At 37.0% G+C, this 22,138-nt stretch overlaps 2 protein-coding genes across 17 annotated transcripts in view; one reads left to right on the top strand and one right to left on the bottom strand.

Moving 5' to 3' along the window:
- The window catches only part of LOC127877921 (uncharacterized), a 219,059-nt gene that overhangs the window by 128,783 nt on the left and 68,138 nt on the right, over positions 1 to 22,138 (top strand).
- LOC127877682 (dnaJ homolog subfamily C member 2-like) overlaps positions 1 to 22,138 on the bottom strand; it is a 242,849-nt gene that overhangs the window by 189,606 nt on the left and 31,105 nt on the right. Inside the window, exons 12-17 of one of the 16 annotated variants that reach the window (XM_052423796.1) lie at positions 11,671 to 11,759; positions 9,858 to 9,927; positions 7,195 to 7,364; positions 5,910 to 6,007; positions 991 to 1,104; positions 313 to 491 (exon numbers count right to left, since the gene is read on the bottom strand). The exons of 10 other annotated variants lie outside the window; for them this stretch is intronic. In XM_052423796.1, coding sequence (XP_052279756.1) covers positions 313 to 491; positions 991 to 1,104; positions 5,910 to 6,007; positions 7,195 to 7,364; positions 9,858 to 9,927; positions 11,671 to 11,759 — 720 coding nt within the window. The remainder of the gene's footprint in view (positions 1 to 312; positions 492 to 990; positions 1,105 to 5,909; positions 6,008 to 7,194; positions 7,365 to 9,857; positions 9,928 to 11,670; positions 11,760 to 22,138) is intronic. 5 more of the 16 variants (XM_052423908.1, XM_052423898.1, XM_052423850.1 and 2 more) reach the window with 5 other exon arrangements.

Genomic DNA, 22,138 nt, shown 5'->3' with positions numbered 1-22,138 from the left:
TCCCATTATCAATTTGAATTTATGTTATATGTCCCTCATTCTGGGAAAAAGTGTTTCAATGCATTTGCATTAAGTGTTATCCCAGATTAGCCTGTGCAGTCTTCACAGGCTAATAAGGGACGACACTCCAAGCTTTTAAGGAATTTTTTATTTAAAGGTGGTCTCTTGTCAAGAAAATCAAACATAGGCAGAAAGTGTTGTCCCTGATTAGCCTGTGCGGACTGCACAGGCTATATGGGAGGACACTTCGCAAAGTCTTTAAAACCAGTTTTCCCATTACGCTGCTCCCATGATTTTCCCCAATACTAGTACCTTGTATCTCATCATGCAGTCCTTCTTGCTGCGGGTGGGTACAGCCTCTGCTATTCTCTCCCATCTGTCTGCAGTACTGGCGGGAAATGTTTTCAGCGCCTGCTCCAGGAGTTTCTGCTCATCTGTCGTCCACGGGGCAGGGTTGGTACCCATCTCCCGGATCTGCTGCTCGACCACAGCTGGGAACCAATTATTAAAGTTTAAACACATTTAAATGTACTTACGCATACTTTGTTTATGGTAAACAGTTTTTTTCAAAAGGTGAATTACTCTTTTAATGTATTGTATTTACGAAGGAAACATGTTCCAAAAATACACATTAAATGGACAAAAACTACTAGACCAAAACAGATACTTTTATGCAAATTAAATCACATTTTTGTGAAGGGAACTAATGTTGCTGAATTTCCAAATAAATTATGCAAAATATACATACAAAGTTCTTTATTTTGGCTTTAAAATTTGAGGGATACCCATAGAATTGAAATAATTTTAACAATATTGATTTTACTAACCAATAATCATTTTCCAGATCTGTGGTTATTAAACAACTTACTTGCCTAAGTGGTTGAATTCCTTAGCTTCATCACAGCTTCTTAGTTGCCTAATTGTTAATAAAAATAAACAATGAACATAAAATTATTTATCATTAAACCCTGACAAACATATTTAGCCTACATTCCATTCTCTCGCTGAGGACCCCTTCCTTGGGTTGAGCCACAGTGTCCCGTTTGGACTGCTTGTTGAAGTTCTGGAACGCATTCTCCGAGGCCTGAGACTTCAAAGCAAGGTCTAGAAAGGGAAAGATAAAATGAAATAATTGTTGAACTTATTGATGAAGTCAATCTCTGTAATTTCCTCCTATAGTTTAGGCAATTATAAGCTGCCATCCAATAAAACAAGCAAATTTGTTGAATTGATATCCCCCGCCATCATACTTCTGGACACAAAAGTTTTCTTGACGGATGGACAACACCAACATGCATCATCCTCTTATCCATATATATACTCATACCAAGTTTCAATGAAATCGGTCAAAGCACTTCCAAGATATGGCTCCGGACACACAAAAAAAGCATTTTTTCAAGATACAAAGGGCCATAACTCGGTTATTATCTGATGGTGTACAATGCCATTTGGCGTGCATCATCCTCTTATCCATATATATACTCATACCAAGTTTCAAGGAAATCCCCCAAAGCACTTCCAAGATATGGCTCTGGACACAAACGTGCCGATTGGACCGACAGACGGACGGAAAGACGGACGGACGGATGGACGGACAACGCCAAAACAATATCCCTTCGCCTATGGCGTGGGATAAAAATCTGTTGTTTGTATTTGATCATTCAGGAATGCTCTTGTTCTGCACAATACCAATTAACAAATGAAAATTCCAGGGATTCACTATGATAACACAAACTATGGGGAGCTTGAAAGCGATACAATTATTATGTAACAATTTAATTATCTAATACAACTACAATACATTTTTGTATTACATGCTATTTGATAGACATTGACATCAATGTCATTAAGGTTATGATTATTGTCAAACAAAAATCCAACTTACAATATCCAAGTTCCCTTCTAATTGCTTTTGTTTGTTAATAATGTGAACTTCAATTAATTAAGCCTTGATCAATTTTCTAAGACAATCATACAATTTTCAATTCAAAATGATTTTTTTCAACATGTCTAAGATAAAAGAGGCCCATTTCATTGTGACTTGCTTCTTAATTATTTACAATATAAACAAAGAACTAACTAGACCCAATAGATGTACCAGACAAAGATTTGTTATCATGAGCAGAAACTGTTTACACTAAGTATCTCGCAAATATGTAATTTCCAAAGATAAAAAACACAACATTCTTGAAGTTTTGATTCACATGTCATACCATAGCTTAATTTTTTTTTTTTAATTGAAAAAAACATTTGTTAAGGTACTGTTTGAGGTCAAGAATGCTTACATTTTTGCTTTTCAGACCATGAATGCATAAATGACACGTTTATATTTATGCCCCCCTTCGAAGAAGAGGGGGTATATTGCTTTGCTCATGTCGGTCTGTCGGTCTGTCTGTCGGTCTGCCGGTCTGTCGGTCCGTCCACCAGGTGGTTGTCAGACGATAACTCAAGAACGCTTGGGCCTAGGATCATGAAACTTCATAGGTACATTGATCATGACTCGCAGATGACCCCTATTGATTTTGAGGTCACTAGGTCAAAGGTCAAGGTCACGGTGACCCGAAATAGTAAAATGGTTTCCGGATGATAACTCAAGAACGCATACGCCTAGGATCATGAAACTTCATGGGTAGATTGATCATGACTCGCAGATGACCCCTATTGATTTTGAGGTCACTAGGTCAAAGGTCAAGGTCACGGTGACCCGAAATAGTAAAATGGTTTTCGGATGATAACTCAATAACGCATACACCTAGGATCATGAAACTTCATAGGTAGATTGATCATGACTTGCAGATGACCCCTATTGATTTTGAGGTCAAAAGGTCAAAGGTCAAGGTCACAGTGACCCGAAATAGTAAAATGATTTTCGGATGATAACTCAAGAACGCTTTTGCCTAGGATCATGACACTTCATAGGTACCTTGATCGTGACCCGCAGATGACCCCTATTGATTTACAGGTCAATAGGACAAAGTTCAAGGTCACAGTGACAAAAATCGTATTCACACAATGGCTGCCACTACAACGGACAGCCCATATGGGGGGCATGCATGTTTTACAAACAGCCCTTGTTATCATTTAAGTTGCTACAGTCTTTTTCATTAAGGGCCTTTATTTGTTCAAATACCAGATGGTGTAATAGTGTTCCTTTAACACAGGACAATGAGCTGAACCTCATAGTGTCATGAAAGAGAATAACAATTACAAGGCTAGATTGATTTTTGTCACATGAAACCATTGTTCTAACTGATTTCATTAGAGCGCAACACATATAGCGGTATGTTATCCATGTATACATCAGTATCATAAAAGAACAATGCCCCATGAATGAGTGTCGATTACATCTGCAATTTCGCTCAATGGCTTGAACTCTATCTGGCCCTTACCCTTACCGGAATGTACTGATAACAATTAATGGAAAGCAACTTTCCATTAATTTATTGACCCAGCTGTTTATTAAGATAATGACTACTAGAATTGTGAACAAGAGATGATGGCCCTGTATCGCTCCACTGCTGAAAAAAAGGCTGAAACAAATATTCTCGGCATGTGCAAATACTTAAATATAGGCCCTATTTAAGCACATGTACACTTTTATGAGCCCCTGGGCTGGGTCAAATTTAACCCCAGGGGCATAATTTGAGCAAACTTTGTAGAGGACTACTATATCTCACTACATACAAAATGTGGTAGCCCTAGGTCCTAGAGTTAAGGACAATAATATTTTTACAAAATAAGCAAGATATAAGCGTATATAATGTTCAATTTTGTGACCCGCAGGTCAGGGTAAAATTTGACCCAAAGGGCATATTTTGAACAAACTTGGTAGAGAACTATAAGATGTTACTGCATACCAAATTAGGTAGACATAGTCTGAATGGTTTTCGACAAGATGATTTAAAAAAAATCACATAATAGGCCCTTTATAAGCGTTTATTCAATTTTGTGACCCCGGGGCAGGGTCAAAGTTGACCCCAGAGGCATTATTTGAACAAATTTGGAAGAGGTTTATAAGATGTCACTACATACCAAATTTGGTAGCCCTAGGTCCAATGGTTATGGACAACAAGATTTTTAAAGTTTTCACAAAATAGGCCCCATATAAGTGTAGGTTCAATTTTGTGACCCCCCCCCCCCAGGCAGGGTCAAATTTGACCTAAGGGGCATAAATTGAACAAACTTGGTAGATAACTATTAGATGTCACTACATACCAAATTTGGTAGCCCTATGCCTTGTGGTTAAGAACAAGAGAATTTTTAAAGTTTTCACAAAATAGGCACTATATAAGCATATAATCGATTTTGTGACCCCTGGGGCATAATTTGAACAAACTAAGTAGAGGACTATACAATGTCACTACATACCAAATTGTGTAGCCCTATGCCTAATGGTTATGGACAAAAAAAATTCACAAAAAAAGCATTATATAAGCAAATGTTCAATTTTGTGACCCCGGGGCAGGGTCAAAATTGACCCCAGGGATAAAATTTGAACAAGTTTGGTAGAGGAATATTAGATGTCACTACATACCAAATTTGATAGCCCTAGGCCCGATGGTTATGGACAGGATCAAATTTGACACCAGGGGCATAATTTGAACAAACTTGGTAGAGGACTATAAGAAGTCACTACACACCAAATTTGGTAGCCCTAGGCCCAATGGCTATTTTGATAGCATTCTTCGAAAAAAATCGAAGAAAATGCTAATTTTAGAAATTCAGCAGAGGACATTTTAGCAGACAACAAATTTCCTAGCATGCAAAGGGTTAATAATGCCTCTTTAATGGTAACAAGGTTATTCTAAGATTTAACCTGGTAACAATCATATGACTCAGATTTGTTCAAAGCCTTTTGTGAACATAAACATTACAAACAAGTTTCATCAAGATTGAGTCATAAATGTTGCCTCCAGAAAAATAACATGTTTTTTATAAGATTTGACGAGGTAACATAGTTTGTTTTATTAACATGATCTAGATTTGAATTGAATCAACCTAGATAATGACAAAATAAACATTCCGATTCCGACACAGTTTCATGAAGATTGAGTACAAAATATTGTCCAGATTTGAACTTTTCAAGTTTCAGCAAGATTGAGTCTTAAATGTGGCTTCTTAAGTAGTAGTGAGGTTTTTCCAAGATTTAACATGTTGACCTAGTGTTAAGGATGCACTGAAATCAGATTCAACGTCGATCTTGATATAACCAAGATACCCCTGTAAATATTCTGACAAAGATTGGAAGAAAATTGTGGTCTCTATAGTGGAAAAGAGCTTAAAGTTTATAATGATGGACACCTGACTTAGACTGATCACACTTACAACAAGGCTATTGTCAAGCAATATGGTCCCCTACCGGTGAAAATCCACCATTGTCAGAATATTCTTTTATTTGTTGCCACAGCATGAGAATTTTTGATGTAGGAACAAATTGAAATGACATGCATAATCTCCATATTGCCATCTATCCATGTTTCAAGTTTCATGAAAAAATATGAAGAACTTTTAGTTATCGCAGGATCCAAAAAAGTATGACAGACTGACTGACGGACACACAAAGTGCTAACCATAAGTCCCTTCCGGTTTCATCAGTAGGGTACAATTAAGTGGTTGTATAGATAAAATATGACCAGTACACTTTCTTTTCTTAAACAGTTTACCAAAAAAGCATTTTCTCAATGAAAAACATTTGCTCAAGGTATGAAAAGATTTAAATACTTAAAAAAGCCAGTTCTTCAAATCAAATTACAATGTTAACATTATATAGTATGTTGAGAAGACCAGATAAAAAAAATTTATGTGTGGGTGTTTACAACTCTTCGAACAATAATTCACTTAACCATAAATGGAAAAAAGTTTTGGTCAGTTTATACTGTCAATACCTCACCAAGAACTATTTGTACTACCATTTTTCTGCAGTTCTTTAGCCTTAGCAAGTACATCCTTTGCATTTTTGTCGCTTCCCGACACATGCTGCTTGATGAAGTTTGCTATCACCTCCCATCTGAAAAATGCAAAATAAGAGGATGAAATTTTACTCCATGTCTTATTAAATACGACAATATAATGTTATTTCTGTTGACTTAATTATACATCTTTTTTTCTACATCTATGTCGTAATTATCGCTTATAATCCCTGCACCGCTTTGTCTGCTATTTTCAAAGGCAGATAACTTTGGAATGCAAGGTTCATTGTGGATGAAAAGTCTCTTGTACATTTGCACTTCATGGTGATAACATATTAAGTTTTAAAACGATTGCTTGAAAAAGAAGAGTTCTCCGCAAATGTATGTTATTGTACACAGACAGACTGACTTACAAAATGAGTGACTCCAATATACATCCTTCATGTTCTGGTGTAGTAATAACAATAATAACAAATATTTTTTTTAGTATATCACTGCATTAAGCACAAAAACATAAGGCTTGGGAAACTAGAGCCATGTCCCAAATATGACTAATAACCCTGCACACATCTTTGTTGGCTTTGCTCAAGGGCAAATAACCCAGGAATGTGCAGCTCACTGGTGATATAAAGTGTTCTGGTAATGACAAACTTTAAGTTTTCATTTAATCGCTTTAGAAATGTAGGAGTAGGATAAACAAGAGCTGTGTTTGTGAAAGACAATGCCCACTACTGCGCCGCTTTGAAGCCATATATTTGACCTTTGACTTTGAAGAATGACCTTGACCTTTCACCACTCAAAATGTGCAGCTCCATGAGATACACATGCATGCCAAATATCAAGTTGCTATCATCAATATTGCAAAAATTATGACCAATGTTAAAGTTTTGTGGCAGGTGTATACAATGACAGACAGACAGGTCAAAAACAATATACCCTCGATCATTAAATCCAGGGGCATAATAAACTGATCACATTTCATACCAACTATTGGCTGGACTCAGATGATAAATATTTTGAATGCTGATTAAATTAACTATGGTTTAAGTTTAGAGAGAAATGTTGTGGTTCTGATGTTTGTTTTGAAGGCTTTAATTTGCATGAGTGTGGATTTTTAAATGGAGGTTAATTTTTTTTAACAACAATGACCTGACCAAAAAATTGACAGAGTGGCTCCAATAAAAATCCTCTGTGCTTTTTACAATGAGTATTGTAAATTCTAATTAGTTTGTATTAGTTTTTAACAATATTTCAATTATTGTTTTCCTTACACAAGCACAGTTACCTTTCCTTGGTTCCAGCTGGGAATACATTCACTCCCTTGATCAAGGTCTGCAACTCCTGCTCGGACCATGGCTTACCCCCCTTGCTAGCTTTTTCGCCCCCAGATTTTCCAGACATGTCTTCCAGCTGCTTCAGTTTCTCTGCTTCCAGTTTGGCATTCAGATCTTTGATCTAACAGAACACAACTGGTTATAATTTAGAGAATAACAAGAGGTATTTGTACGATAAGTTTCTTGGGTTGTTCCCAGAGTTAACAAGAGATGTGTTAGTCAGAAACACAATGCCCACTACTGCGCCGCATTGAAGCCATATATTTGACCCTGACCTTGAAGGATGACCTTGACCTTTCACCACTCAAAATGTGCAACTCCATGAGATACACATGCATGCCAAATATCAAGTTGCTTTCTTCAATAACGCAAAAGTTATTGCAAAACTTTAACCAAGGTTAAAGTTTTGGGACACACGCAATGAATAAATGACAGACAGACAGGCCAAAAACAATATACCCCCGATCTTTGGATCTGGAGGCATAACAAAAATATGTGAATTAATTTGGTTGTACTGGCTTTGCTAAAGCACTGACTGTATACATTATTATTACCAGCTAAATGCATGCCAGCAACATGATGAGCCTGTGTTCAATAATGCCTGTACTTATTTCACAAGCTGGACCTTGCACATCCTCCTTTTCATGGTGATTATGTTTACTTAACATTGCAAACTGAAAGATACAGATATTTCCCATACAAGCTATTTTATGTTCTGATTGGATCTTTTACTTTAAATAGTCACTTTAAGGCAGAGAGACAGGTGTTACATGCAACAAACGTTCTCTCCATGGTGGTTAATTGTGATTTGTTTGGGTGATTTTTTGTTAATTGAATGATAAATGACAATGTTTCCATCAAATCAATCTATTATATTGCCATATTTACCGTAAAAACGCAGTCATAAGTCTACCCGGCTCATAAGTCGGGGGGTATACTTTGGTACCAAAATTGGAGATTTTGAGTATGTTAGCTTCATAAGTCGAGTCAGAAATTTTCTGTTTACGAATTTCATAAACAGACGCCATTTTAAATGTACATTAAGTTGCGGTAGTATTCTATACATTGCACACGACGTCACTGTGGAACTGTTGAACGTAGGCAAAGCCAACACATGTATTCTAAACTTCGTTTAATATATTCAATACGATTTATTGTGGAAATGGAAAATAAAATTTTTCAATATAGACAAGCAAAGCATAATCAACCACATAGAAAACAACATAGAAAACTTTAAACAATACGATCTTATGAACATTGTAATATACACAACACATTTAATGGGCGGATGAATGTTACCTTCATAGCACATTAAAATCCCTCGAAACTCGAGTCACTGTCACTATACACTATAAATGGTTGCACTCAATAATCCACGCTAGTAATTATCCACAAACTATTTTCCGCTTTTAATCCGATGAAACAATATTATCACTGTAATCCAATCTTTGTACTTTTAATCTGAGTGTCAAAACAATTGATAAGTGTCTCGGTAAAACGTGTTTTTATAACAATGATTGACATACCCAAGAGACCGCTAACACCACCTTTTTCTCTGAAACAGTTTCAAAGGCGGAGCTATACACGTGCTCAAGCATAATGGGACGATTGCAAGCGAGTTACAAACACGCGATTGGTTAAGCATATCGCTCTAAACAAAGGAATCCAATTTTGTCGGCGAGAAAGGTGTTCTTTATGGCTTCTTGACAGGAAACGGGTTTCCTTTGATGACGTCAAACTGTCGATTCACACATATTGCAAATTTTCGCGAGACTTTAAATGACGTCCTTGATTCTTTGTTTACATGAACAGTATTAAAACAACACCTGCTTACATGAAGACTTTGGATTAAATTATCAAAATAAAAACAAGAGTAATTGCAAACTGTGATTATATTAATTGGTAAGTATCAGTAAAAATACGACGTTTTGTTAGTCGTAAATCAACGTTTTTTTTTATACAACAACAACAACTATTGCCGCGGGGATCAATCTTCGTCGAATTTCATTATTTTTTTCATGGAATTTCATTTTGTTTTTCATGGACCACCTCATAAGTCGATACAGGTTTTTTAGTCAAATTTTGGAGGTAAAAAATCTCGACTTATGACTGCGTTTTTACGGTACCTTTCTTCTATATGTGTGACCTTGACCTTTGACAGAGTGAGAAAGGTTTACAAGCAACAATGGTCTCCTCATGGTTGTCATTTGTGGTAAGTTACTTTAAAATCGCATGATGAATTACAGCCCAGACAAGCTGTTTGACCTTATCAGACCTTTTGATTCAAACAGTGACCTTGACCTGTATGGTAGGGGAGACGAATACTACGTATGAGATATCCTCTTTTGTTCATGGTCATTGGTGGTAAGTTATTTTTAAGAGCATGATGGATAAAAGTTACAGTACAGACAAGCTTAGATGCACACAAGCACACCCTCAAGCAGACACACTAAACCATTGTGACCGCTAAGTCCAGCTTTCAGTAAGCAGGCTCATTAAAAATTAATACACCTAATGTTCAACTTAAACTAAAACAACATCATTTTGTAAACAGTTCATTAATGCTTCTTTTCCTACAGCCACAGTTAAATTTCTGTAAGCTAAGACAACGTACCTGTGCACAGAAAGCTTGTTTTGCTTGTTCTTTATCTCCTGATTTCAAAGACTCGTTCAAAGTCTGTAACCTAATAACAAAGGAACTTTCAAATCACTCAATTTTGCAAAGTAAAAATTCAAATCTATTGTTGGGCTTGCTAGTTTTCTTTACAATGTTGTTTTTTATATCTCTGTTTAATAAGCGGTTACAAAACTTTAGATGCAAGGGCTTCATGTAAGCTTCCTACATACAAAAGTGCAAAACCTCCATCCAAACTTATGTTTCTGAGTAGAAACCATTTAATATATTATTCAGAAACAGCCACATTGAACTTAACCCAACTAGCCACAAATACAATCCCAAGTTTGGTTTGCATGCAAAATCCAAAAGTTCAAAGTTTCATCAAAGTAAGTCCATGAAAACTCAAAGTTATTACCTGTAACCCACCCGTTTTATTTTTATTTTTTTTAAGTAACAGAGACCTAGACAAGACTAGTCTTGAATGCAATGCAAACCTAGGTCTACATGTTAGCGGCCTACAGAAAATTTCAGTGCCGTACCCCTATTTAAACACAAGATCTTGAGTGTAAAACATTTTTCAATTTTTCTCAAAGACCTTGACCTAAGTTATTCACCATAAGCCATTTGCCCATCATACTTCAATCCCATAACGGGGTTGTTCAACTTTGTTGAAACTCTTATTAAAAATACTGAGGATTGAGCATGAAAAAGTTGAATCTGCAACACATTTCTGTATTAGATACAAAGGTTAACTTTTTACTAGCCTAAATAAGTACGCAATCATGGTAAACCTGTCAATTAATAAGAACTTCTAATAACTAAGCCAGCAAAGAGATATTTCACTAGCCTTGGGCTGTTTGACTCGATGTAAGTATAAAACAAGATGTGTTTGTGAAACACAATGTCCCCCTATATGACGTTTGACCTTGAAGGATGACCTTGACCCTTCACCACTAAAATTGTGTGCAGCTCCATGAGATACACATGCATTTCAAATATAAAATTGCTAGCTTCAATATTGCAGAAGTGACATTACTTGAGCAATTTTGACCCATATATTTGAACTTGAAGGATGACCTTGACCTTTCACCACTCAAAATGTGCAACTCCATGAGATACACATGCATGCCAAATATCAAGTTGCTATCTTCAATATTGCAAAAGTACTCATAAAATGAGCGATTTTGGCCACATATATTTGACCTCTGACCTTGAAGGATGACCTTGACCTTTCACCACTCAAAATGTGCAGCTCCATGAGATACACATGCATGCCAAATATCAAGTTGCTATCTTAAATATTGAAATACTGCAAAAGTGTACATTAAATTAGCGATTTTGACCCATATATTTGACCTTTGACCTTGAAGGATGACCTTGACCTTGAGCTTTCACCACTCAAAATGTGCAGCTCCATGAGATACATAGTCATGCCAAATATCACGTTGCTATCTTCAATATTGCAAAAGTTATTGCAAATGTTAAAGTTGGCGCAAACCAACCAACAGACCAACAGACCAACCAACCAACAGACAGGGCAAAAACAATATGTCCCCCACTACTATAGTGGGGGACATAAAAAGCTCAACATTTGATATATAAATCCTTGCAGACAAGTGCATTCATACGTGGTCAACTGTAATGGGCCGCCCTAACTAAGTTGTTACTCCCACCGTGGAGATCATGAGTTCTTTAGATCTCCCCCAAAAGACACCAACTACTTGTTCTACCCAAGATACAAAGTGTTAACATAATCAATAGGCTTGAGATGCAATCAAGATAAATAAATAGGATTAAACTGTTAACATACGTTGTCAGTTCCAGTAATTCTGCCAGCTTATCCAGCTCTGCCATATGGCTGACCCGCTCATCCTCATCGGTGGCAAAGAAATCATAGTCCTGCGATACAGAGAATGTTTACGTTAAAGTTGTTGCAGTTCTGTTTCTTTTGTTTTCATCTTACCATTGAGTGGTCAATTGGTATACCACAGCTCAGATGGGCACTTTGACATGTTTGTAGTCCCTTAGAAAATTTAAATAAATTGAACACTTTTCTTCCTAGACTAAAGTTTAAAATGGCGCCATTGCCAATCCTAAGATACTGATGTCCGGAAAACATGATAGGTCCTGAACACAGTACGAGTTACTCACAGGCTGGTCTAGTTTTATGCTGGTGGCATTTAGCTATTTTCACTTTGTTTATGGGTGGGAAAAAGTTAAACATACTTTCCTTTGTTGCAGTTTGATTTGAACAATAATGAATTGGGGTTTGTAATTAATAAAACCATAACATTTTGTGAATTATTGTTAACCTTGGACAAAGGTTAGGTTTGGTCGCCCTTCAATCGGTATAACCCCCCACTGACCATTCCAAGACTGTGACCAAAGTTTAATTCATTTGGGCTTGTCTTTTGAATTTCTTCTGTTTTTAATTACTTGGTTATTGGTCATTTGCCATTAATTCAGGATTTAAGTATCAAAATATTCAAAAACTCATTAAATATTAAAATACAAAATTCTGATTTGAATATTTGATTTTCATTAAAAATACATATTATGTAATAACTAGTGTCTACAACTACCAATCCACATTCAAAGTTTGAGCAGAATGAAAGTCAAAATTTTTGATAACAGATGTCATCAGTTCATGGGATTATTGTTTTGATAATTGGCATACAGCAGGATGTATGTGTTTTTGACTAGAAGATGAGTTGTCAGTTTGCCACGGTGTTAATGTACTGTGTCTCCCAATTAAGGCAGTAGATTCCCTTTGCTTGTGTCAACTACTGTCATTCTTACTAAATACATGTACAAACACATTAGATTCCATTTGCTGGTGTCAACTACTGTAATTCTTACTTAAAACATGTACAAACAGCCAATCATGTTAGAAGCTTAATACTTACATTGATTTCATGATTATCTCATAAGATTTCAGTTGCTAAAATAATTAAATTTATTTGCAAAACATTAATCTTTCGTCAGTTAGATAGCCATTATTTCAAACTTACATAACGTTCTGGATAACTTCTTCAAAGATGCATACAAGATCAGTCGTACATAACTATTTGTTCTGGATGTTTTTAAGTTCGGATATTTGATTTAAATATTATTAATATTCATACAACTCAATTATTAGAATATATTCAAATAAAATGAATATTCTTATATGATTTCAGAATTCATTCCCATCCCTTCTTTAAACCCAAAAACACAACAAAGGGCCATGATGGCTCTGAATCGCTCACCTGACTAACCAAATACAATCCCAACCCAGATTTCATCAAGATACACATTCTGACCAAATTTCATAAAGATTAGATGAAAACTGTGACCTCTATTGTCTACACAAGGTTTTTCTATTATTTGACCTAGTGACCTAGTTTTTGACCTCAGATGACCCAAATTCAATCCCAACCCAGATTTCATCAAGATAAACATTCCGACCAAATTTCATAAAGATTATATAAAAACTGCGACCTCTATTGACTACACAAGGTATTTCTATTATTTGACCTAGTTTTTGACCTAATGACCTAGTTTTTTACCCCAGATGACCCAAATACAATCCCAACCCAGATTTTATCAAGATAAAAATTCTCACCAAATTTCATAAGGATTGGATGAAAACTGTGACCTTTACTGTCTACACATCACACATTATGGGGTTGTTTACCCTGGGGACTTCGGTTAGAAACCATTGCCCGAGCACACTGCTTAACATAAAACTCTACGTTTAAGAAGCCAAAAATGGCTATAATATGGTCAGCCCGATTTTACTGGGCTGTACCATTTATAATACAACAATACATTGCAGTGTTGATGCGGTGCTTCAATAAAAATCTATTGGTTTAAAAATATCTATACTTTACTTATTCAAAAAGCGTTAAAAACGCAGTACTCAATAAAATTAATAAGCAATGTCTTGCCTAAAGCTGTTAGAAAGCGTTGTTTTCATTGGTTGACAGTATTTAAAAGCATGGCCCTGATTGGTTATCTCTGTCACGTCCAAACGCAAGAAGGTCAATCCGTTTTGCGATGAAAATTTCACACAAAGAACGACCTTGACATGGCGTCTGCTCTTGCACGGACGTGACAGAGATAACCAATCATAATGTTTGCGTCTGCTCTTTTGCACTTTCAAAATGTATCAAAGCAGAATTTCATTAGGAAATGTATGAAACAAGAAGGAATAATTACATTCATTAATAAAACTATGTTAATGTTGATTTATTGTTATTATTATTAATATTATTATTATGATATTGCTGTTTTATGCTTTAAAATTAAAGAGAAAATGAGAGAATAGCCCAATTTTAATATGTAAGGATGGTGAAAACACACATCTTTACTAGACCCATTGTTCAGATATACTGCAATGGGATTGTTGGAGTCTTTTAAACTTTGTGATCTGTGATTTAATTGTTATAATTTACATCATTATTCTTTAATTCTATGTTTCTTTGAAAGAAAGGATTACATGGATGTGTAATATGTATGAAATAGAAAATAATTATTAATAATTAAAATTTTACAAATCACAAAGTGGTTTAACATTGCCACTATGTAGTAAATCTATGGATGGATGGGAAGTTGTTGTTGGAGTTATATGCTTAACAAAGAACTCTTAGTGATGGGAAGATATAAGGATTTAGGAACATTAAATAATAGGGAAAGAAGAGCCTGATTTAATAGCTCTGATAAGAGAAGGCGGATTTGCATGTAAACATGCAATTATATATAAATATGACAGAAAAAAAATGTAATTGGTAATTGTAATTTAGTTTTAGTTTATATATATTTTGTATTGTAACTAGTGTGAATTAGTATATGTGGCACATTGTTGAACACTTGCAGAATATAGCCGTAATGCTCCAACATAAGACCCTGTCTGTATGAAACTTAAAGAGTATTGGGCTATGAAGAAGAAATGTCCCCCAGAGTGGCGTTAAGACAATATTTAAAAGAAAGTCAATAGTAATATTAATTTATTACAATTAATTACTTACTTGTCGCCAAAAACGGTTATCTTTATAGGGCCACTTCAGAATCATGAGGTAAAACAATGGAATTTACAGTTAAAAATTAAACAAAGCAAAGAGGTTTCTATAAAACTAAGATAACAAGTATGTACAATATGAAAAAAACTGCAAGCATTTATTAACAAGTAAAATACATGATGGCACCCTGGGGGTTTAAAAGAAGGGTAGTATTGGAAGTGTAGGCTGGTGTGGACGGTATGAGCCAGCATGGGTACAAATGAATAAATGAATACATGGGAGGTAATTGTGGTGGAGAAGTTGTATGAAGGTTGTATTAAGGTTGTGTCCCCTAAACCAGAGGGAGAGCCTGGTAAATAGAAATTATAAATGGAGAAACATAGCTATAAAATTAAAAAAATATGATATTGTAATACTGAAGTTATTCTGTAAAAGGAATTGGTCAAAGGAGTGCCAAGTCACATTAAAATGCAGAGAAAACCCACAAGATGCCCTTATGATCCAACCTATAATACTAAATATATAGGGGATAAACAGGGTAAAAATGGTACAAAAGTACCTCTTTTGCTATATAAGCAAAGAAACAATTTCAATGGAAGTAAAGAAATCAAACAAACAAATAAATGTACATGTGTACATTATATATTATTATATATAGGGGATGAACAGGATAAAAATGGTACAAAAGTACCTCTTTTGCTATATAAGCAAAGAAACAATTTCAATGGAAGTTAGGAAATCAAACTAACAAATAAATGTACATGTGTACATTATATAATATAACCCTATATATGGCTAGTTTAAAATTAATTATACTACCACAGAGTTGGTAATACCCTTGAAAGGGCTAAAATGGATTTGCAAGGTGTGTGACCCTGCACGGTGCACTCCTGTCTGACATGGTTCTTCGAATTTGAAGGAGAAGGGGGGGGCTGTCAGAGGGGAAAGGAGGGGGTGCAATGCAGCCAACATACCCGGGTTACTGTACAGCCTCGTCCTTTCTTATTAAATAAAAACTGCTATAAAATATGAATACTGTGAAACCATTTATTTTCGTCAGCACGAAATATTGTCCTTTTTTAAAAAATGACTATTTCGTCAGCACTTAAATTTGTCCATTTCTGGTTTTGAAAAAAAAAGCGTCCAATTTGTTTGTAATGTTTGTAATACATGTAATACGCGGTTGCGAAAAATTCGTGCTGGGGAATGAGGGGTGACACTTGGTAGTCACTTGCAGGAGGTGGGCCTTGTTTGGCATATGCCAATTAACAAGTCTGTTATTTCAGGTGATAGTAACTGTCCCTTATATTTTTAATAGTATTGTCTTTAATCCGGATTCGCCGCTTGTTGGCTGTATAATCTGCAACACCCCTGTAAAACACAATACACATGATGGGTAATAAAGTTGTTAACAATTAGCGCTAATCAACACTATTATACCTAAACAAAGTCGATGCATTCCATACTGCCTTATTGCATTCGCGTTTTACAGGTAATGTCAGTTGTCAGTACACTGTATAATGTACACCCCTTTGTGTCAAAACCGGATTTAACTTGAGTGTGAATAGTCTACAGTTTCATGTTCTTTGTATCAATACTATCCGGGTATCTGCACTATAAGTACACTGCAACTCCAATATATCACGGTCCGTTATATCGCGTTGTCCAATATATCGCGAATAGGCTATGGCTCCCAAAAATCTGATGAGCATAATCTCTAAATAACATGCTTTAAAATCTGAGAATTTGATGAGATAAAATCCGTTTCAAAGTTGTATTATACCCTTTTTTCACCCACCTTAATTTCTGTTTAATCGGACATTCATAATCCAGTTTTAACCAGATTGTTTGCTCTCATTGTACACCACTCTAGCACCTGTGTACTGCGATAAACAATAATCCAACTTGTCAAACATCACAGGTCATTTTGGGTGTTAACCATTCTCTATTGAATTTGCTTTGAACTGCCGAAATGCACAAGTAAACACATGAAGGTGTGTACAATTATAACTGTAATTGTCACAAGTCAATACTGACCTATCTCAGCAATCTTTGCGCTTTAAATACAGTGTAAATTATTTGCTTTTAATTGAGAGGTGAATCATGTCAAACGTTCATGCTTGCCATAAGGTGAATGAGGTCATTTTGTAAATGGGTCTAATTTGTGCATGCTTTCTTGAACAATAATATTTGACAATGGTGTTTCGGATTACAAATTTAATTATATGCATTTCAAAATACTTACATGGAATAATGATTTGTGTTATACCAATGAATAACATATGGATGTAACACACACATCAATATGGTAAGTAAATAGTGTGTTTTGAGATTGCCAAACTATGCTAATGCATGCATATACATGATGAATAACTTGACAATTTATATCGCGCACCGGATATATCACGGTCGCGATCTTTGGATCCCTTCAACCGCAATATATTGGAGTTGCAGTGTATACCAGTCTACAAACAAGGTGCGCGCTTCCGCATATGGGTATTGGGACGTTCAAAAAATTGACCTACGGTTTAGCGTTCATGCCGTCGAACGCATTTAGCAATATAACTCGTTTTTTTTTTCACTATTTCTTTACTTGCAAAAAATACGAAAGGCTTATAACTTACCTTGCAATCTTTTTTTACTCGCATTTTGCGAGTGTTAATTTCGAGCCCTGTGTATATGCGTGGATTACGCTGGATTTAAATTCCTCATGCCTACGGTAATTCAGTCTTATTTGTTTCAAATATGGGACATGATTGTTCGTTAGGATCTTGAATTCGTCCATCGGTTGAAGGACGAAAAAGATGAAAATTAATGTCTGACGAATAATAATGGTTTCACAGTATATTAAGAATCTGAAGAATGTAAACGGTGGACTAACGTCATACTCTCATAAAAAATATTTTAAAATAAAGAATACCAGGTCAATACCATTGGCCTGATTTAGAAAGGGCAGGGTGGAACAATAATCCCATTAAAAACTAAAACAAAGTTGTGTCAAAGTGACACAAATCCAACACAATTGCAATAACTATGTCAGATTTGTGTAAAGATTACACTGTTTAAAACAAGTCAGTCACATGACTGAGTAATTGGGTGGGTGTTGGCTGCTCTCCCTCCCCCAATGACCTAGATCTTGTCAGTTATTTGACAGTCTAGATGGTATTTGGCGAGGGCAGAGAAGACCGGGTCCCTAGCTGCTCCCTTGGGGTCTAGCACGTTGGAAAGGTTTAAAACTAGCCCATGGGAGTGCAATGCAGCTTCGAGGTGGTCCCTCTGCGCCTTATGGTTTTGACAGATTAGCAGCATGTGGGGCGCAGTGAGGGGTTCTTGACACCTGGGACATGCAGGGTCTACACCGAGGACAAACTTTCCCGCGCCACCGGGTAAAAGGGTGGTTCCCATCCTCAGGCGCGTGATGGCTCTGTCAAGCACAATGCTTGCTGAGTATCTGTCAGGCGGCCTGAGGGTTTTCGCGAGTCTGGTGAAAGTATGTCAACGGGTAGTCAAATTGTCGGTCCGGAGATTCCACTGGCCCGCACAAATTGTTTTGCAAGGGAGTATTTCTCAGCAGGTGCCAGGGGTACCCCAGCATCTACGGCCCCTCTCAAGAGGCCCTCCTTAGCCTTCCTGTAGGCCAGCTCATTCCCACTGATGTTAACATGTGCTGGACACCATACTCATGTGACCTTTAAAGATTTATCTAGGCACTGTTGATGAAGTTCCAAAATGCTAGCTAAAATATCAGGCCTAGATCTGCTATTTTTGTTTTTTTATAGACTCAAGAGATGACATTGAGTCTGATAAAATAGCAGTTTTAGTAGGTTTATTGACCAATATCCGGCACAAAGAGTATTTAATTGCCAAAAGTTCTGCTGTAAAAATAGAGAGATTGTTGCTGAGCCTGTGCGTTTCAGTAATATTTTTTGAAGGAATTACAAAAGAGTTGGCTACCAAACCAGAGTTAGGGTATTTGGAGCCGTCAGTGTAGATTTTTAGATGCTCAGCATACATATTATCTATAAGGGAGAGAGCTTCTGACTTGATGAGTTGTGGCAAGTCAGTTTTCGTTATTTTAGTAGAGAGTGATAGGTCAACATCAATGGGTCCAAGCGTCCAGGGGGGGGGGGGGCCTTAAAGGGCCTCAGGTCTGCTACAGGTACCTTGTCGAGGCCGGCATCTTCTTCAAGGGTCCTAATACTTGCACCAAATGGTAGGGCGACATGCTTACGCTTAAGTATTTTCCCCATGATGAAGGTGCCAATCCCGACAAGTTTGTTAACGGGGTTTGAACCATGCCGAGACTTAGCCCTTGCCCAGAAGTTAAGGGACTGTTGTTTTCTGCGCAAGTCAAGAGGTAGCATACCGGCCTCTTCTTCAAGCAGTGCACCTGGTGTACAGTTAAGGGCTCTCAGAACTATCCTAAGGGCCTTGTGTTGAATCAACCATTTTTAGGGCGTTTGGCTTTGCACATGCATAGATCTGGGCTCCATGATTTAGCTTTGGACGTATAAGAGACTTGTAGAGAGTTAAGAGGCTATTTTTATCTGATTCTAAACCTGTGCCTCTTAACATTCTCATTAAATTTAGGTCCCTTTCGCACCTTTCTGCCTATTATTTGAAGTGGTGAGTAAAAGTTAACTGTTTATCTAGGTACATACCTAGAAATTTCACCACTTTTTCAAAGATAATTTTGGTGCCGCCTAAATTTAAGTCCAAAGAGTGCTGAAATTGGTCGCCAAATAGTACTCTTACTGTTTTGGTTGGAGAAATTTTGAATCCCCATTCAATTGCTCATTTCCATATGGAGTCTAAGCCTGCTTGAGCCCTCTTTTGCAGGCGTAACATGTTAGACCCCTTTAACCAAGTGCCTGAGTCATCGGCAAACTGTGAGAACCATTCCTGAGTCTTTTACGGCATCAGGTAGACGATGAGGGAGAACAGAGTCGGGGATAATACGGACCCCTGGGGGGTTCCGCGGTCAGTTATGGCTACCTCTGATAACTCCCCATCGACCCTGACCTAGATTTTACGGCCCTCTAGGAAAGCTCTGAGGTAGAGGAAACAGTATCCAGTGATTCCATAGTCAGCTAGCTTTTTTAATATGCCAAAGGTCCATGTTGAATCAAAGGCGGCCTGAAGGTCCAAAAAAATTGCTAATACTGATTGCCCTTGATTTTTTGCAGAAAGAATGTCATGTTGTAATCTAGCTAGCTGATCTAGAGTGGATCGCCCCTTCCTAAAGCCAGACTGGAAGGGGTTTAGTATGTTATTAGATTCCAATAAGTGTTCTAATCTATTTTTGACCATTATTTCTAATAATTTACCTGCGTGTGATGTTAAACTTATTTGACGATATGAGTTTGGATTATTGTTTTCTTTACCGGGTTTAGGAATTGGAATCACTGTGGCCTGCTTCCACTCGGGTGGTACCGTGCCTGTCCTATACACCTGATTGAATAGGTTAAGCCAAATTTTGAGAGTTATGGCTGGCATATTTTTAAACATTAAATATGCTATTTTGTCAGGCCCCGTGGCTAAGTCTCAAACCGCTTTTGATAATTCAAAGTTTCAACGGGAAGGTTTGAGTCACTGGAGACAGATTGGAAGTGTCGTACCAAAAATTGAGCCTTTTCCCTTGGGGTATTTATATTAAAGTAGCGGTACAGGGGTGAATGATTTTCCTTTAATTCTGTGAATTTTTTTGCCAAAAATTCCTAGTATTTTTCTTATTAATAATTGCTGAATCACAGAAATCTTTCCAATTTTGAGTTTTTGAGTCCAAAATAACCCACTTTGCCTGATTTTCAAGGGACCTATAATTAAGAAGATTATGCTCAGCGTGTTTTTTTTTAAAGAACTTTTAAAGCTTTTTTACGGGCCTGTACTGCCTTGGAGCACGCCTCATTTCAACACGGGACCCTATTTCTGGCCTTCACCTTGCAGGAGGAGACCGGTATGCTACATTCCGCTATGGACAGTATCTTACTAGTTAAGATGTTACAAAACAGATAAGAGTCCTGAGAGTGAACATCTGCAAGGGAGAGATCTGAGCAGAGGTCCCTAAACTGAGCCCAATAAGCTTTTTCCAATAAAAACTTTTTGGCCTCAGTTACCTGTGCAATATAGTTGAGCAGGGTAACATGTTGTGGGAGTTGATCAGATCCCATGGTATCATTAACGGTTGCCCATGCAGACGCACTTGCTATCCTGGCATTAACAGCAGTAAGGTCAATGTGGGAGTTTAATCCAGTGGGGTTAAATCTGGTCGGAGAACCGTCATTGAGCAGTATAAGATCTTGCTCGTCCAACCATTCTATTACCGCCCGACGTTCTGCATCTGAATTGATGCAACCCCAAGCAGGGTGATGTGCATTAAAGTCGCCTGTGAATATTACATCAAAGGGTCCTTTAATGGTCCTTAATTCCTTAAAGAGGCCGTTCAGAGTTTCAAGATCACATCCTCTTGAATATAAATCGACCAGGATAAGAGGCCTGTTCTTGTCAATAACCAATTTAATTGCTTATGCCTCAATAGCAGTGCTACCATCAGATTTAAATTGGTTGTTCACTCTCAGGTGCTCATAAATAATTGAGTTTTTAATATATATGGCAAGGCCACCAGCAATATTATGGTTTAAAATACCAATTTTTTTTCATTCACTGTTGTACCCAGGTATATGTTTTACTGTACTATTGGAAAATTTGGTTTCCTGTAAGCATAGGATATGAGTATTAGGGTTATTATCAATAAAATACTTTAACTCTGTAAGTTTGTTGACGGTGAGACCACCAACATTGAAAGAAATGATTTGCAGATTACTGTCCATAGTGGTGTGAAATTAACTTGCGTTTAAACTGATTAATTTTATGATGTGGAGATTTAACTCCTAGTTTATGGCAAGCACAGGTCCCTTTGAGTTTCGCATGGGTCCTGGCAAGCCGAACAGGTTTCTTGTTTACGGAGTGGGGACCGCCGGCCAGGGGGGGGCATCCTGGATCTGCTATTATTGGAGGATCTCCAGTTCCAGAATGGTTTTTATTAGTTAGAGATTTACATGTATCAGGGGGGATGACCTTTGTTAGTGATTCTCTGCAATTTTTGAACCGAGAATCAATTTTGTTATAAATGTAGGATATAACACGACTCCCGGTGGGCCTTTTCTGGTCCTTTAGTATCTCAGCAACCAGATCCGCCAGCTCGCTGAGATATATTTTCCTATATGTGGGACCTGTTGCTGGCGGATCCTTGATTTTGATGAATGAATCCCCAGCAAA

The sequence above is a fragment of the Dreissena polymorpha genome, chromosome 1 (assembly GCF_020536995.1).
Source record: "Dreissena polymorpha isolate Duluth1 chromosome 1, UMN_Dpol_1.0, whole genome shotgun sequence".
Classification (NCBI taxonomy): Eukaryota; Metazoa; Mollusca; class Bivalvia; order Myida; family Dreissenidae; genus Dreissena; species Dreissena polymorpha.
Note: the sequence above shows the minus strand (reverse complement) of the source record. Positions and strands in the feature narration are given on the sequence as shown.